Source organism: Clarias gariepinus, chromosome 11 (genome assembly GCF_024256425.1).
Source record: "Clarias gariepinus isolate MV-2021 ecotype Netherlands chromosome 11, CGAR_prim_01v2, whole genome shotgun sequence".
In the NCBI taxonomy this organism is placed as follows: domain Eukaryota; kingdom Metazoa; phylum Chordata; class Actinopteri; order Siluriformes; family Clariidae; genus Clarias; species Clarias gariepinus.
In genome coordinates this window covers 2,062,300-2,078,166 of record NC_071110.1, presented here as the reverse complement: position 1 = coordinate 2,078,166, position 15,867 = coordinate 2,062,300, and the positions used below count along the sequence as shown (strand labels likewise).

The 15,867-nt window shown below is 39.8% G+C and overlaps 1 protein-coding gene across 3 annotated transcripts; it reads right to left on the bottom strand.

The window, feature by feature from the left end:
• Window positions 1–1,431: 1,431 nt before the first annotated feature.
• On the bottom strand, window positions 1,432–15,666 carry LOC128533510 (E3 ubiquitin-protein ligase HECTD3-like). 3 transcript variants are annotated; one of them, XM_053507795.1, is made up of 21 exons: window positions 15,269–15,666; window positions 13,985–14,145; window positions 13,694–13,786; window positions 13,474–13,609; window positions 12,450–12,568; window positions 12,247–12,360; window positions 11,040–11,122; window positions 10,754–10,916; window positions 10,536–10,617; window positions 9,170–9,352; window positions 8,872–8,924; window positions 8,679–8,743; window positions 8,477–8,580; window positions 6,438–6,554; window positions 4,814–4,903; window positions 4,060–4,266; window positions 2,959–3,088; window positions 2,460–2,534; window positions 2,090–2,171; window positions 1,914–1,985; window positions 1,432–1,822 (listed from the first exon to the last, which is right to left on the bottom strand). In XM_053507795.1, the coding sequence occupies exons 1-21, from the start codon at window positions 15,623–15,625 to the stop codon at window positions 1,738–1,740; spliced, it is 2,571 nt and encodes an 856-aa protein (XP_053363770.1). In that variant the 5' UTR covers window positions 15,626–15,666; the 3' UTR covers window positions 1,432–1,737. The 3 variants fall into 3 exon arrangements, with proteins under 3 accessions (XP_053363770.1, XP_053363771.1, XP_053363772.1); XM_053507796.1 differs by having other exon boundaries at window positions 6,438–6,551; XM_053507797.1 differs by having other exon boundaries at window positions 12,250–12,360.
• Window positions 15,667–15,867: the final 201 nt, after the last annotated feature.

The window sequence follows — 15,867 nt, the reverse complement described above, 5'->3', positions numbered from 1 at the left end:
TTAACATTAATAATTTAAGTGTGACAAATATGCAAAAAACTAAAAAGTTAGGAAGGAGCCAATCATTTTTTTAGGTAGCTTGACAGAGAGAGAACGGTTAGGTCTGGTCACAGTCACATAATGTATAAGGTGTATGTAAATTTAATGTAGACTGCAAGCAGCATCTAAACATACCAGTTCACCATAATACTCTACGTCCATGAGTCCCCCAGATCTGCTCCTTTACCTAAGGCTAATCTATTTATAAAAATGCTTGATTAAATAAATAGGTTTTTAACACTGAGACTTTTTCTTAGAAAGCCCGAAAATTATGGAATAGTCTTTCATTTATTGTTCGGAACTCAGACCCAGTGTTTAAGGAAAGGCTGAAAATGTTTTTTTTTTTTTGAGCCAAGCATTTTACGAATGCTTAGCTAAATAAATTGTATATAAATAACTTAATAAAACCTACGGACAAGTTTTATGGTGGACCTGGTATGTTCGGATGCCGTCTTGCCCCCACTCTCATTGACCGCTCAGGTTTGTCAATGGTGACGTGACTGATTGCTTCATTTTCCAGGAAGCCCTTTTTTTCTGCTTCTCCTTTTTATTTATCTCCCTAGTTCGTCCTGCTGAAATCCCTGCCTGCATTTCTCTCTCTCTCTCTCTCAATCTCTCTCTCTGTAATGATTTGCTAAAAATCCTGACCCCCTTCAGCCGTCCACACTAGTCCGCACCCCACTTCAGGTAGGACACTTCTCGTCACATGGAAGCCTCTGAGTGCTGCTGAGGGGTGGCCCCACATGGTCTGCTTGGGGATGCATGTGGTGACATGGGGACGGTTCCACTTAATAACCATGAAGATGATCTTGGACTTTGTTGATGTGATCAGTTTGTCTGTGATGGCTCATAACTGCAGTCACTCAATAGTTTAGAAATCAAATTTTGCACCTGAGCCTTATCTGTCACTTTTTAAATTAACTTTCCTGTTTTATTATATCCAATTCAATTTTATTTATCCAATTTAATTTATTTTAGACTATTTCAGTGTAATTTCAGTCCTTGATCACACCCCTTCTTTTGTACTGTAGATTCTGCTCAGACATCAGTGACTACCCTACAGACTGGGGTTAGGGTTAGTGGATAGAGACCTGAACCCTATTGTGTGATTTATTTGCCTGTTTTCATGTCTGGGTTTTAGTAAAAAAATACTGATTTCAAAAATACTTATTTACAGGATGCATAATGTGTATAGTATTATGGCTGTTGTGTTTGAAGAGGTACTTTACACCATATAATATTGTATGACCTTTTGGTTTATAGCTTGTATTTATAGCTGATTTACCTTGTTTTGTGTGTTTTTTTTATTAATTTATTTATTTATATTATTATTTTTTCTTTGTTACTTTTCTACATGCTTCTGAATTGCCCCTAGGGAATAAACAAAGTTAGTTGAATTGGACTAAATTGAATTTATTGAATACAAAGGTTGTGTCTGCAGTCACAGTAACAGTGTGTTGGGTTTTTGTGCACAGGGTCAGAAGAGACTTATGACCTTCATGACCTTCATCTGCGTGAAACGACGTCAAGACATGTGACATAAGAGATCTACATTTGAAATAACAGAAACAAGACACTTGAGGTAGAATAAACTGCCAAACATTTTATGCTTTATACAGCTGTTTATATGGCCATAGTACAGATGTGTCCAGATGTGGTTGTGTACAGTAGATCCGAGTTACTGATAGCGTGTTTCTGTCACTCTTCCCATGTATTCATGTCTGTGTCGATGGCCACGCAGTTATATGCAGCGTAGCGAAGTTTCTCCTCACAGACCTTAGCACTTCACAAAACACACACACACACACACACCACTGTCACAAACCATTTAAACTGGATTTAAACCATAAACCAACGATATAATGTAGACACACCTTGGGTATTCTGGTAAATAAAGGAAGCTGGAACAGGTTGAGGACTGAGGAAGAGCATCTGTGATCTCAAGTCTTTATAGAAATACAAAATAAAAGTAAAATTAGATGAAGCACACAAATACAGACAAACACAGACACACACACACACACACACTGGCACACACAGTGCTGCTCACCCTTGTTTATCAGGGTAGATGCAGATTGGTGCAGGGAGACGACTTCGTCCCGTCACAAACCTCAGGAACCTGCTGCGGTCCTCTGATGAACACACACATCACATACACACAGACGGCGTGTTTATACCATCAGTAACATTGAACAGTGGAGGGGCTGCCAATTAACATCTATCACTCCATGAGCTCCTATCAAACATCTACGGAATGCTCTTCTAATGTTTAGATCATACTTATGTTAGATTTAGCTTGAGGTTCCTGGCACTAAAGCTCGGTGGATTTAAACCATAAACACATCCTAAATCGTCTGAGACAGTCAGGGTGGGAGTCGTGCAGTGTGTGCTTGTGGTTGAGAAATGAGGAATATACTGACCGTTGGTGAAGTTGGTCAGCGCCTCCCACATGTGCTGCACCCTGACCTCATTCTGATCCAAAAACTCTAAACGAGCTGAGAGAGAACAAACACCTTCCTTATTATAAACACCGTCGTTACAGTCATTGTTATTACAAAGGTCAGCATTATTAAACTGCCAATTTAGTAAAAACACCGTAATTGTTAAACACAACCACTGTTACAAACATCAACCTTATTACAATCACCAATGCTGTTACTACAGCGAGTATTATTAAACACTTTTATTAAACACATTTTTACAAACACTGTCATCAAAACCAAACCTGTCACTGTAAGTACAGTAACACCATCATTATTACACATCACATGTCTACAAATATGGTCAGTATTACAAACTATTATCCAGTTAAATGTATATTTTATAAAGGTTGGTAACAGAGTATTATGATAGAATAGATTAAAAATAATTAAAGCAGATTGTTTTTTTTATTTTTTATTTTAGAAATCGTTGACTCACTCTGGCGTTTCAGAGCCTCCACAGTGATCTCTGGATCTCCACACACTTTCTTCTCCACTTCCTGCCACGTCAGGAGATCCAGTACAGCCTGAGGAACCACCTTCATCAGACCTGCCTGTATGGCAGCTATCTGGAATAATAATACAGTGGAACCTCGGATTACGAGCATAATTCGTTCCAGGAGCGGGCTCGTATTCCAAAACACTAGTAAATCAAAGCACATTTTCTCATAAGAAATAATGGAAAGTAAAAACATTTGTTCCACAGCCCAAAAAAATAAATACATAAAAAGAGTTAACACAAAATATAAAGTAAAAATAAAACAAATTAACCTGCACGTTACCTTAAAAAAAGTAAAAATTAAAGTCCTGACAGATAAGTGTTTCCATTTATGTGCACAGGCACTGTGTGTGTGTGTGTTTTTCTCTCTCCTGCGCTGCTAAGAGTGTGTTATGTGTGTTCGCGAGCGTAATTTGACACCGTGCTGGTTATGTGTGAGTGAAGCACCCCCTCTCTGTTTCACACACACACACACACACACACACAAACACATTAAAGGCGAGAGAGAGAGGGAGAGAGAGTGTGAACTCTGCAGCGCAAGAGAAAGAAACACACACACACACATAACATACACTCTGCAGCACAAGAGAAAGAAGAACACACACAGATGTTGATTATACCAGTAGGAGACGAGCACTAAGACTCAGCAGGGGAGATGAATACCCGCAGCGCCAGAGAGAGAAAAACCGTTGGCTCAGTTGTGATGACACGACGCTCGGTGTCAAAACAAGAAGCGCATGCGTGATACATGATACTCGGTGCTCATAAACCAAGACAATGCTCGTTTTTTAAGTAAAAAATTATAAAAAATCTTTGCTCGTCTTGCGGAACACTTATAAACCGCGTTACTCATAATCCGAGGTTCCACTATAATAATATTGTAATTTATGAAGTAGTATTCTTACTTAATATTTCTAAATAAATGCAGACAAAATGACGGTGTTCATTACAGTACACATGAATGTGTATTCAAGTATGTTTTTGGTATTTTTATATGTGTAAAAATGTGTACAGGTGTGTGTGTGTGTGTGTGTGTGGTACCTGCTCTCGACTCTCCTCCAGCCGGGCTTTCTGCACCAGATGGGTGAACTCCACACGGTCCTCGTAGCGCACGACCACCGAGCTTCCTCCAGGTATGAGCTCGACCAGACGGCCGTCGCTCAGCGGCGTGCTGTACACCAGCTCCTGACCAAACTTAAACTCAAACGTCGCTTTGTCCATGTGCTCCATGGCATCTAACAGCTTCACCTACACACACACACACACACACACACACACACACACATTCTCTGACTGACTGAGAGATAGCTTTACTATCTCACCTGTCAATCAAATCAGCCCCAGCCAATCACAGGCTCTATGTACAATACCGCTGAAAAATTTCTTTGTTTATGTTTAGTGATTTATTTTCTACATTCTACAACAATTTTACCACAAATTTAGAAAGTATAAAATAACACATATGGAATTAGGTAATTATGCAACAACAACAGTAACAGTCAGTTATGAAGCTTTACAGAGCAGAAGGAGCAGATAAACATCTCAATATCAACTGTTCAGAGGAGATTATTGTGTATGTTGGATAGTTAACGCCTTCAGTGTTGTTTTACAGTGTTGAAAGAAATAAACATCAGGAAGGACCGTGGAGTTATAAAGTCATTCCAAACTTTTGAGTGGTGGTGTGAACCAGCCAAACACACACAACTTTACACTTTATTCCATTACACATTTAAAGCTCACATTGCATTATGGGTAATATACAAAGTGTGTGTGTGTGTGTGTGTGTGTGTCTGACCAGCATGGAGTCGACCGCAGGAAAATCTTCATTCCAGCTGACAGTTTCACCGATGAGCTGCTTCCACACCAGACCAGGCAGCGCCAGCACCTGAACACACACACACAAAAAAAATAATAATAATAAAATAACATCTGAAATAAACCAAGTAAAATTTTTTATAACAAAATATATGCATTAAAAAATATATGAGCGGACTTAACAAACCTCAATGCCTTAGCTTTATTATAAAAAATAATAATCTATAATATAAAAATTACACACAAATAAATTTGGAATTATTATAAAAAAACATATTGATTTAATATGTTAAAATATAATATATTTAATAATTTAAATAATATTTTCTATTTCTAAATATTCATTTTTTATGAATATAAAAAAAAAAATTTTTATAATATATAATTATACTATTGAATATGATTGTTGATTTGTACACTCTGTAAGGGTTCACCCCTAGAGGGCGCTGTGCGTCCAATTGTTTTGTGTAGTTTTTGGTTTGTAGACTCAGTTTCCCAGAATGCACCTCGGTCAGGTGATGATGTTCGGCTTATGTTCATTTTGCATTTTGATGTATGGAGCTGTTTTTGTGAAGTTATATGTAATAGTCTCTTGTTCTGTGTTGGTACCGTTCTGTGTGTTTCCCAATGTCTGTGTGCCTCTCACCCACGTTACCCCATGTGGGTTTAGTCCCTCGTATGTTTAGCCCCTGGGATGTTTAGCCACTCGTACTTGTAGCCTCATGAGTGTTTAGCCTCTTGTGTGTTCAGTCACCGACCCGTTTAGGTCATTATCCATTTTAGACAATAACCTGTTTAGATCCTAACACACTCAGTCATCAGTCTGTCTCGTCTTAGTTTCGGTCAGCTCCGAGTTTGTCGTGTTAAGCTCTACAGCCTGTGTTGAGCTCTATACCCGAGTTAGAGAGTTCTATCTTTAAAGTTATTTGTTTGTTTTTTCTTTATTATTGTTTGTTTTATGCAATAAAGACTCCTTTACGTTCAGACTCTATTATTTAAAAGGTTGTTTTAATAATCTGATATTAGATTATCAGATTTTTTTATTTTAAGGTGGAACATTCCTGCAAAGTTTCTACACGCACAAGTGTATTTAGAGCTAAAGCACACAGAGCTTACACAGGGAGCGCGTTTATAGAAATCGCACGGGTTTGATGATGGATGTTTGGAAGATCACATGTTGACTTTAATTTGATTTTAAAGTCCAAACGGCAACATGCACCTGCCCCTATATGGTGTTTAGAAGCAAGTACATGCTAATCCTGTGCACTTCCACTAAGGAAGATCGAGTAGGATTCATCATTCAGCTCACCCGAGTAAGAGCAGATCAGGATGGTTAAGATCAGTGCGTCTGGTTTTAACAACTCAATTTTTTTCACTTAACGGAAAATGGAAAATTAAGAAGGAAATGAGGTTTTAGAGAACGTTGCTGCATGAGGCCTAGTGTTAAATGTTAAAGAATAAAAATGAACTCAGGGTTGAACCTTAAATCATGTGATGAAGCTGAATTCTTTTAGGTTTTGTTTTACTGTAACATCTGAATAATCCTCTAATCCCTGATGAAAGAGAAATGTATAACTGCAATGTGAAGATAAAGGCTCAGTTACCAGGAAGTCTTTTCCCCGGAATGCCGCGCCCATCAGCTGCCCGATCCACTCCAACTTCTGGAAATCTCGACAGGATGGGTTCGGCACGTAGAAATCTCTCTCCTCGCCCGCTCCCTCCTACAGAACACACAGGCACACATGAATCACTGAAACAGAAACATTGACTTTAGGAGGGAGTTCATTATCAAGAAAGTAAAAAAGATTACGGTATAGAATTGACGATATTGTATCACTTTAATCTCAGCATGATTATCGTCTTATGTTAATGAATTTTTTTTTCAAAGTATATATCTATACTGTATATATAAATCAGTTATTCAACAATTAAACAGCCTGATATTATCATTTATAATCTCCTAAAGATTACATTATCTTATAATCTTATATTATTATTGTGGAATGTCAGTGAAATCAGGTTTTGTCGGGTTTGATGTTCCAAAATAACACTGGTCAGCTCCTGTTCTCTTTCACCTTATACAGTCAGGTCTTTAAATAATTAAATGTCGGAAAAGAGATTTTTTTTTTTTGTCCCATCACACTGAATTTAAAATGAAACTCTTTCAGCTTCCAGAACTGCATCCATGTTTTAACATTCCGGCATTCGGCAGACGCCCTTATCCTGAGCCACTTACATTATTATCTCATTACACATCTGACAGGTGAGGGTCAGGGGCCTCGGTCGAGGGCTCGACCGATCAGTAGCTCAATGCTTTAACCAATAGAAATAAGGGAAAAGAATACAACACGCAGTGAAATGTATCCTAAACCGCTGCTACTTTGTGCAAAAAAAAATAATAAATTAATTAATTAATTAATTAATAATAATAAAAAAAATTATATATATATATAAACAGAATAATAATAATAAACTCTGAAGAGTGTATACGCAAGAAGATAAGAATGTAGTGCAAGTAATGCTTATAGTCCAGACTAAAGTGCAATGTGCAGTGTGCAATGTCAGCACAGCAGTGTAGAAGTATAGTGATACCAGTCCTATGAACGGAGAGTGGCACATCATGATTGATTGAGGAGTCTAATCGCCTGTGGATAAAAACTCCACCTAAGTTTCTCCGTTTTGGCCGTAATGACCCAAAACCTTCTGCCTGAATGCAGAAGTTTAAACAGTCCGTTATATTATATATATATATATATATATATATATATATATATATATATATATATAATTATTATTATTATTATTATTAATGATTTTATTAGATTACGATGTTATTTTATTATTTATGTGAAGCACTTTGGGGCATTCGTGTTGTTAAAGTGCTTTACAAATAAAGATGAGTTGAGTTAAGTAAAAAGTAAAAAAAAAAAAAGTCTTTTACGCTTATAATAGAGATGAACCGGTCGATTGTCCGGTGACCAGAATCGGCTGGTTTTCAGTTCTCTTGGCCCTCGACCAGCGATCAGCCGATCGGCCTTATATATAAAACATTCCATACCGAATGCAGAAGCTCCCGAGTGGCCCAACAGAAACACATTTTTATGGCATTAAAATAGCAAAAATGTTCTCATGTTGAAAGCCTCAGATCTGCCTTTTTCTCTAAACTCTGTGAGCGAATTAGTTTCAAGCCGCAACCACAAGTCTTTACACACTGTAAGTGCAAATTAGTCAAAAATCCCACGCGTTAAAACCTGAGTTTTGAAATGTTCAGAAGGTAAAATGTTGCTGTCACATTATAATCCTACAGGTATCGCACTCTGAACCCATCCCAAAGCAGTGGTCAGGTGTGGTGGTGGTGGTGGTGAAGTCAAGACCCAGGTTCTCTGTATTCTCCATGCTCTCTGAGAAACATCAAAGCATCATAAACTCCGCTGTCCTGAAGGTGTGGGGGAAAGTTACAGTTAAAGCTTTACCTCTGACTGACACTGGAGACTCCTTCCACTGATGTTACATTCGTATAAATCTTTTTAATCATTATTGGATTGTGTGCTGTACAGTACACGTCCCTGTGATCGAGCTATCGCTATGGAAACGGTAATATATCAGAGCGAGTGCAGCGCCGTGCTGTAAAGATAACGAATACCTGGTTGGAGCTTCTGATGAAGAACGGGAGTGGGATCGGACATTCGGCTGAACTGGGACAGAGCTCCTCAGACATGTCAGAGAGACTGTCCCGAAAACCTCCACCTACACACACACACACACACACACACACAGGGGTGTGCTGATATATCAGTGTGCTCAGTAAGAGCACGTGGGTTTGATCAGCTGTGGTGTGACGTTACCTTGATCGATGATTCCCTCTCCAATGAATTTACATTCCCACCACTGATCATGACATGCAGGCCACCTACATCAGAAGATCATTATAATCACATGACAGTCTTACACACCTGGCGAGTGTGTTATTGAACACAGACACTGACAGCTATAAGGTTTAGACCGGAGTGTGTTCTGTGAAATCATTGCAGGTCATACCTGTAATCCAGAGTTTTTTCGGATTTATTCAATGTTTTCAAACCCTCATACACCTGGCACACACACACACACACACACACAAACTCTCATCAGTTCAATATATCGTTGTTGCTTTTTTTAATCAAATTTCAACATTTTTTTCCTAACTCAGGGAAAAGCTGTAGCCGGTTTCCCGGTCGTCTCTCTATTGGGGCAGAGTGAAGACTAGCACATGCTTCCTCAAGGACACGTGATGTCATGCTGGACTGTATATATTTAATATTTATGTGATCTAGATGAAAGTGTGTGTGTGTGTTACCTGAGTGAAGACGGCGTGTTTGCACTTGGGGTCGAGGCTGGGGTTTTGGCGGTGCTCCATGGCCCGGCGGCGGTTGATGTAGATGGAGGGCCGGGAGCTGAGTTTATTCGACTCCGAGTCCTTCAGACACTGAGTGATGAGAGCTGAGCGGCGTCTCGACAGCAACAGGAACTGCTTCATATTCTACAGGAAGATTAACTATATTATATTATGTGTTAGATATATTATTATAAATGTTAACATAAATAAACACATAAATACACTTTAGTGTATTACAAATATAATCAAATCTTCTATAGTACACTGCAAATATACTAATAAAAAGTTGTCCCATTAGTTAATATATAAAAAGTATACTAACATCATACTTTTACCAGTTTTTGGAATTAAACTTTAAACATACTTCAAAATAATTGGATTATAGTACACTTACAAAAATACTTTAAGTGAAATATCTGTAATTTTCAAAGCAGACGTATTTAAACTTAATTTTTCAATTTACTTTTTTAATCTTTTTTTTATGTGCTCAAAATAATCATTGTAACAATTGTACAGAAATAACATTAGAATACAATTTTTAATATACAGTAGTCTCAGTATATTTTCAGTTAAATGTGAATATACTTATTCATGCTTATACAGTAGTTAGTGCACTACTCTCTTGTGCGTGCACCCTTTCACACTCGTTTCTGCGTGCTGAAACTCACTTTTGTGCCTTCAAGATCATTTATGTGTGTTTGAATTGTGTCTCTTGTGTGCGCTCAATATCATAAAGCTACACTTGCCCGAACAGCAACAGCATTAAAACTCTGCCACTATTCCAGCCAAGCAGAGAGTAAAGGAGTGTCTGAGTGGCGGAGTGGCCGAGTGTCGGAGTGTCTGAGTGTCGGAGTGTCTGAGTGGCGGAGTGGCTGAGTGTCTGAGTGTCTGAGTGTCTGAGTGGCGGAGTGGCTGACTGTCTGAGTGGCTGACTGTCTGAGTGTCTGAATGGCGGAGTGTCTGAATGGCGGAGTGTCTGAATGGCTGAGTGTCTGAATGGCTGAGTGTCTGAGTGGCCGAGTGTCTGAGTGTCTGAGTGTCTGAGTGTCTGAGTGTCTGAGTAGTCATTAGTCTGCTTTGACATGCTAGGATTTCACATACTTATCATACTTTCACTTGGGTTACTCTCGAATTCTCTATAACATCAGCTCTTTCTAATACGTTTCCGTTTCCATAGTAATGGCTCATTCATAGGGATGTGTACAGCACACGGTTCACTGATAGTGGACCAATCAAGGAAATATCCACCGTTTTTATGGGAGGAGTCTCTAGGAATCTACACCTGAACAGACTACTAGTGTGCCTGGCAGGGGGCGTGGCTTCTCACTTTGATCTGGTTGAAGGTGCCGAGGCTGTAGTTCCACGTAGGTACCAGGTGGGGCAGCAGACGGTCCAGGATAGTGATGAACCTGCACGAACATCACACACATCACACACATCACACACATCAGCGTGATACTAACATACTAATAACACTAAGACTGAGCAAAACACACACATACACACATTACTTATAAATATTAAAGCTTTGTTTGATGGTGCTACCTCAGGATAAGCTGCATGCGGCGGTACAGGACGTCAGGCGGCGTGCCCTCCAGTCGCGGGTAGCGCACCAGGTTGGATGACTTGAACATGTCGGCGTTCAGACCCGGGTCTCTCTCACTCGATTTAATCATCAGCCCTCGGATTCTTACCTCGATCCCCCCATCTGAGACACACACACACACACACACACACACACACACACACACACACACACACACAGGGCTGTTAGCTTACATCCATACCCAGTGTGTGTTTCTCTCTCTCTCTCTTTCTCTCTCTCTCTCACCTTGACACTCCTCAATACGGATCTCGATGATGGGTAAGTGTGAGGTCATTTCCTCTAACACACACACCTCACCGGTCAGATTACTGTTTACAAACACGCACACAAAAGGACAACATGTAAATATATCATCATGAAATGATTTGAGATCATACTCACCAATCCGCGTAAGCTGGGAACTTACACTCACAAAGAATATTTATTACTGCACACGGCTTTAACCTTTTATTCATCATTATTTACTGTTTTTCTTTTGTTTTGTGATTTTTTTTTTGTAAAGTAAAACAGCTAACACACACTCGTGCCTTGATTTTTTGGGATGTGGGCCAACATTTTCAAAAAACGTTTATGAGACACGTCCCATGACGACGATCAAGAGGACAGAGGAAAGTTTTAACGTGGTACCTCGGCAGACGAATGACTCGCTTCATGAATTGTCGGCTTAAAAACTGAAATTGTGCAAGGAATTAGCCTCGGCATACGATACGTTCTCTGCACTCAAACGAACAAACCAACCAAGCGCCATCGTTAAGTCGCGTGCACGTCAGAGAGCCGTTCAGAGCTTGTTTGCTTCAGTGGAAAGACTTTAGTGAAGACATCACACCATCTGTCAAGAACGTTATCAAGGACGGTAGCCAGAAGGAAAGGGAGACGCTTACTGTTTGGTTTGTGAAGCAGCCGGTGCCGAGAGGAATCATAAATTAAGGTTAGGTGAGGTTTACTGTCTATTTATTTCAGAATTTATTTCAATTTCATTTCTTTTCTAAATGTTTTTCATATGCAAAAGTATGATTATAGTGTTGGAAATGGGTAATATTGGTAATATTTTTGGGTGGCTGGAGCGGATTATCTGCATTTACATTATATCCTCTAAAACACTGGGTTTCAAGATTTCACCTTGAGAACTCGCCTCTGGAACGGATTTAATTCCTATGCCGAGGTTCTGAGTATTCGTACGTGCGCTAAATTCATGCGTGTGCTCTGGGACGCTTTTGTTCTGGCATCATCTAGTGGCCATTGTTTGGCACAAGATTTTTTATTTTTTTTTTACTTATTATACATTTTTGTCATTTGTACTAACATTTACATGCTGTGAAGTTATTATTATTATTAATATTATTATTATGGGCAAGCTTTGTGCTGTGCCTTTATTTGGTTCTCATGACTTTATTCTCATTATTAGCGTGAACTGACTTTGAGAGAAACTCACTTTTCTATGGTGACGTCGCTGTATTTCTTCAGATTGTCTCCTTCTCCTCCGTACACGGTCACGTGTTTGGGCATGTAGGTGTCGTCCGTCGAATCCACTCTCAACATCAACTTACTGAAAATATACAAAAATATTAAATTAAATTAAATAAGAGCGTGTGTGTGTGTGTGTGTGTGTGGTGTGTGTGTGTGTGTGTGTTGTACCTGACCACAGTCCCTTTCATCATGGTTAGGCGTATCCAGGCCTGTCCCTGCGAGATGTCACTCTGCCAAAACGTTTCCGGGTCTCCGTCGGTCAGACACGCAGCGCCTTGGCTTAAATCCTTTTTGACAAAAACGCAGGTGCTAACTCTTACACATTCAACACACGTAACCTAACACGATGCAGGGCTGTGTGACACAGAATAATATCCAAAGTTATTTGACCTTGCTGTGACTTTGACCTCAAATATTTGAACCCCTAAGAATTTGTTCAGTTTTCTGATCAGTTCTAATGAGAACCACAATTGGAGTGATGGATGACACACTCACCTCCCAGGATATTCTGCTTCTGTAAAATGCATCCAAAACGTGCACTTCCTCGAATGACCACTAGAGGCTACAAAGTGATCCAATCTCCACATTGGGAGCTCCATGTTAAATGGCCAACTTTACAGCAGAATGGTACAAAAAAAGCAGTTGTAACCTCTAGGGATAGATTTTCTATTCATGACAATAGTATAGGGTAAATATTTAAGTAACTCATTAGTTAAAATGATTTTAAGCAATAAAACTATGTATAATTGGGGCGTAATACAGTGAATAGTGATGCAAACTCACTGGCGGTAAATCCAATGCCTTCGCTATAAATTAGCATCACCCACCTCAGCAGTTTTGTTTAGCATTTGCTTTGCAAAGGGGCAGAACAAACAGAGCCTGGCTGTTGTTTGAAACCCCATTCACAGAAGCTAGCTAGCTTAGCATTTGCTTAACAAAAATGCTAAGGTGGGTCATGCTAATTTATAGCAAAGGCATTGGATTTAAGTCCATCATCCGTGCCCTGTGTCTCTCATGTGCATCACTATTTAACATCAGACTCATTACTACAGTGGGGTTACTACAGTACATGACCATGATGTATTCACTATATTATAACGTGTGATGTAATGGAGCGGGTGTCATTTCTGGAACAGGGCCATGTTGGTGTGTTTGTGGGGGTGGGGTGTATATATGTCTGGGTGTGTGTTACCATGCAGGAGGAAACGTCGATGCTGTTGACATACTGCTTTGCACTGCCCAGGGTCTCGTCCTCTTTCTGAGAATTATCATAAAAATAATGAACCAGATCCCCATCACACTTAAACGTCCAGGTGGGAGGAGTGTACCTGAACACACACACACACACGTGTTAACACCTACACAAAGTGCACAGACGGATATATCACCTTTCTCACCTGCTCTGAACCCACCTGAGTTTCTGCACGGCAGCTTCGTCTCTCTCTGTGATTTTGGGTCGAGCGCCGAGGTGGAGACAGTTTTCTGCATCTACCACCTCCTCCCACCTGACAACACCATAAACACCAGGTATACTGAGTAAACACACCCAGACACACCCTAACACCCAGACAGACAGACACACAGACATGCACACACAAAAATAAAGTCAGACAGACAAATACACACAACACACACACACACACCTATACAAAAACATACAGACAGACATAAAGATGCACATAGACAGACACACACAAACAGACCTGTTACAGAGTTTGTGGTCGAAGCCAAAGATCTGCCGCTGTCTGGTCACTGAGTCGGGATGTTCCACAGGAACCAGTCGTGTTCCACCTTCTGTGTGTTTACATGCCAAGATCCAGCACTCTTCTAGATCTACATTGCACTGGTACTGTTCCATCTGCTCCTACACACACACACACACACACAATGTGAACCCACTCAAAATACTACTTGTTTTTATTCATTATTGAAAAGCACAAATAATATGGAGCTCCCATTCACTTTAAACAAACACAGGAAAATAAACACCATGACGTCAGCTCTGTTTCAGCTGCTGTTGGAGATGAAACGTAGTCAAATGAAGAGGGTAGGGCGTGGCACACCGAGCCACAGGGCAGTCAAAATCCCTGCACTCTGCTTTACTGTTCTGGTTAACCTTTAAAGCCTTATCACAATGTTGTAATCATGTGAAACACACACACACACACACACACACACACTGGGCAATAAGACAATAAAACACTGGCGTTATGATTTCCTAACGCCGTGATACATGTTTATAAATACTGTTAATATTTTCGCCATTTAGATGAATTTAAGAGCTTTTTCATCAGCTCATTTAATTATCTTATTATTATTATTATTATTACATTTAGCAAAAGCTGAAAATGAAAATACACAAGATTATAATACTGTATATTTCCCTGTATGTAACATGACCATACTTATGCTGCCACTAGTTAACTTGTGATCTTCTGTCTGATGCTCATCAGGTGTTGATTAGTTTTCACACCAGCGCAGGGTTCTATCAATGCCCTTTACATTACGTTACATTATCGTTTCCATAGTAACGACATAGTAATCAATAAATAAATTACCTAAATCTTAAACAATCATCTCCGCTTTGGAAAAAAATCCAAAACCCTTAAACTCGTTAAATCTAATAAAAATACAACAAATCATCTCTGTTATTGTCTCGACATTCAGATTTAATCAATGAAACTGATTTTTTTCCCCCGCCATTTAGCTTTTTGCTCTATTTTTCTTCTTATTTTTCTTTCTTTGTTGGTTTACTCTTATTATATACTGGTCTACTGTTATTATATATTAACATATTATTTTAAGTTTGCCTATACTGTATATCTTCCATTTGTAGATCCAGACTTCTTTATTGTATAATCCTTCTTTTTTCTTTTTTTTCTACACCTGAAGCTTGTATAATAATCCCTGATGTTATCCTTTTATCCTTTCAATATCGAACAATACACATGTAGAGTAGTGTGTACAGTATGGTGTGTTAAGTCTACCTTAGTTATTTTGACCCACAGGCCATGGCTGTTGTAGTACTCCTCCCCCGAGGTCCTGATACAGCTCCCTTTCTTCGGCTCGATGGTGAACTTGCAGGATTTCTTGTTCGGAGCCTGGTGTGGACTTTCCCAGGCTGGGATGAGAACAATCCCCCCTGTTCCAGCAGCTGATGTGGAGGCTGATGAAGAGGAGGAGACCGAGCTGCATGAAGAGTCTCTACAGATCTTATAGCAGACCTCCTTCGGCACGAAGCACAGACTCTCCGGTAGAGGCTCGCTCCTCCTCAAACACTCAATACACCGGTTCAGGAAGCGAATTCTCCCCAGGAGGAGGTGAGGATCGCCGCCCACAGACATACCGCTCCACTTACACTTATTATTATTATTATTATTATTATTATTATAAGCGAATTTCTGCTGGTAAAACTCTGCCGCGGCGGACACACACACGCACACACACACACACACACAGGTGTCAGAAGGTGTACATCAGTCTCCCGTGTACACACCGCTCTAACGCTCCGATCTGTCAAGTGAATCTACCTGTCGGGTCCAAAGGACGCCCCGCCCCCTCGCCATGACGTCACCGCGACACCGGC

Excerpts from the sequence above, each read along its gene's own strand:
- LOC128533510 (XM_053507795.1), bottom strand. The coding sequence starts at position 15,625 with ATGTCTGTGGGCGGCGATCCTCACCTCCTCCTGGGGAGAATTCGCTTC. Across the intron at positions 10,917-11,039 it reads CCGTATTGAGGAGTGTCAAG|ATGGGGGGATCGAGGTAAGA; the intron begins GTGAGAGAGAGA and ends TGTGTGTCTCAG. Across the intron at positions 2,172-2,459 it reads GCTGACCAACTTCACCAACG|AGGACCGCAGCAGGTTCCTG; the intron begins GTCAGTATATTC and ends TGTGTTCATCAG.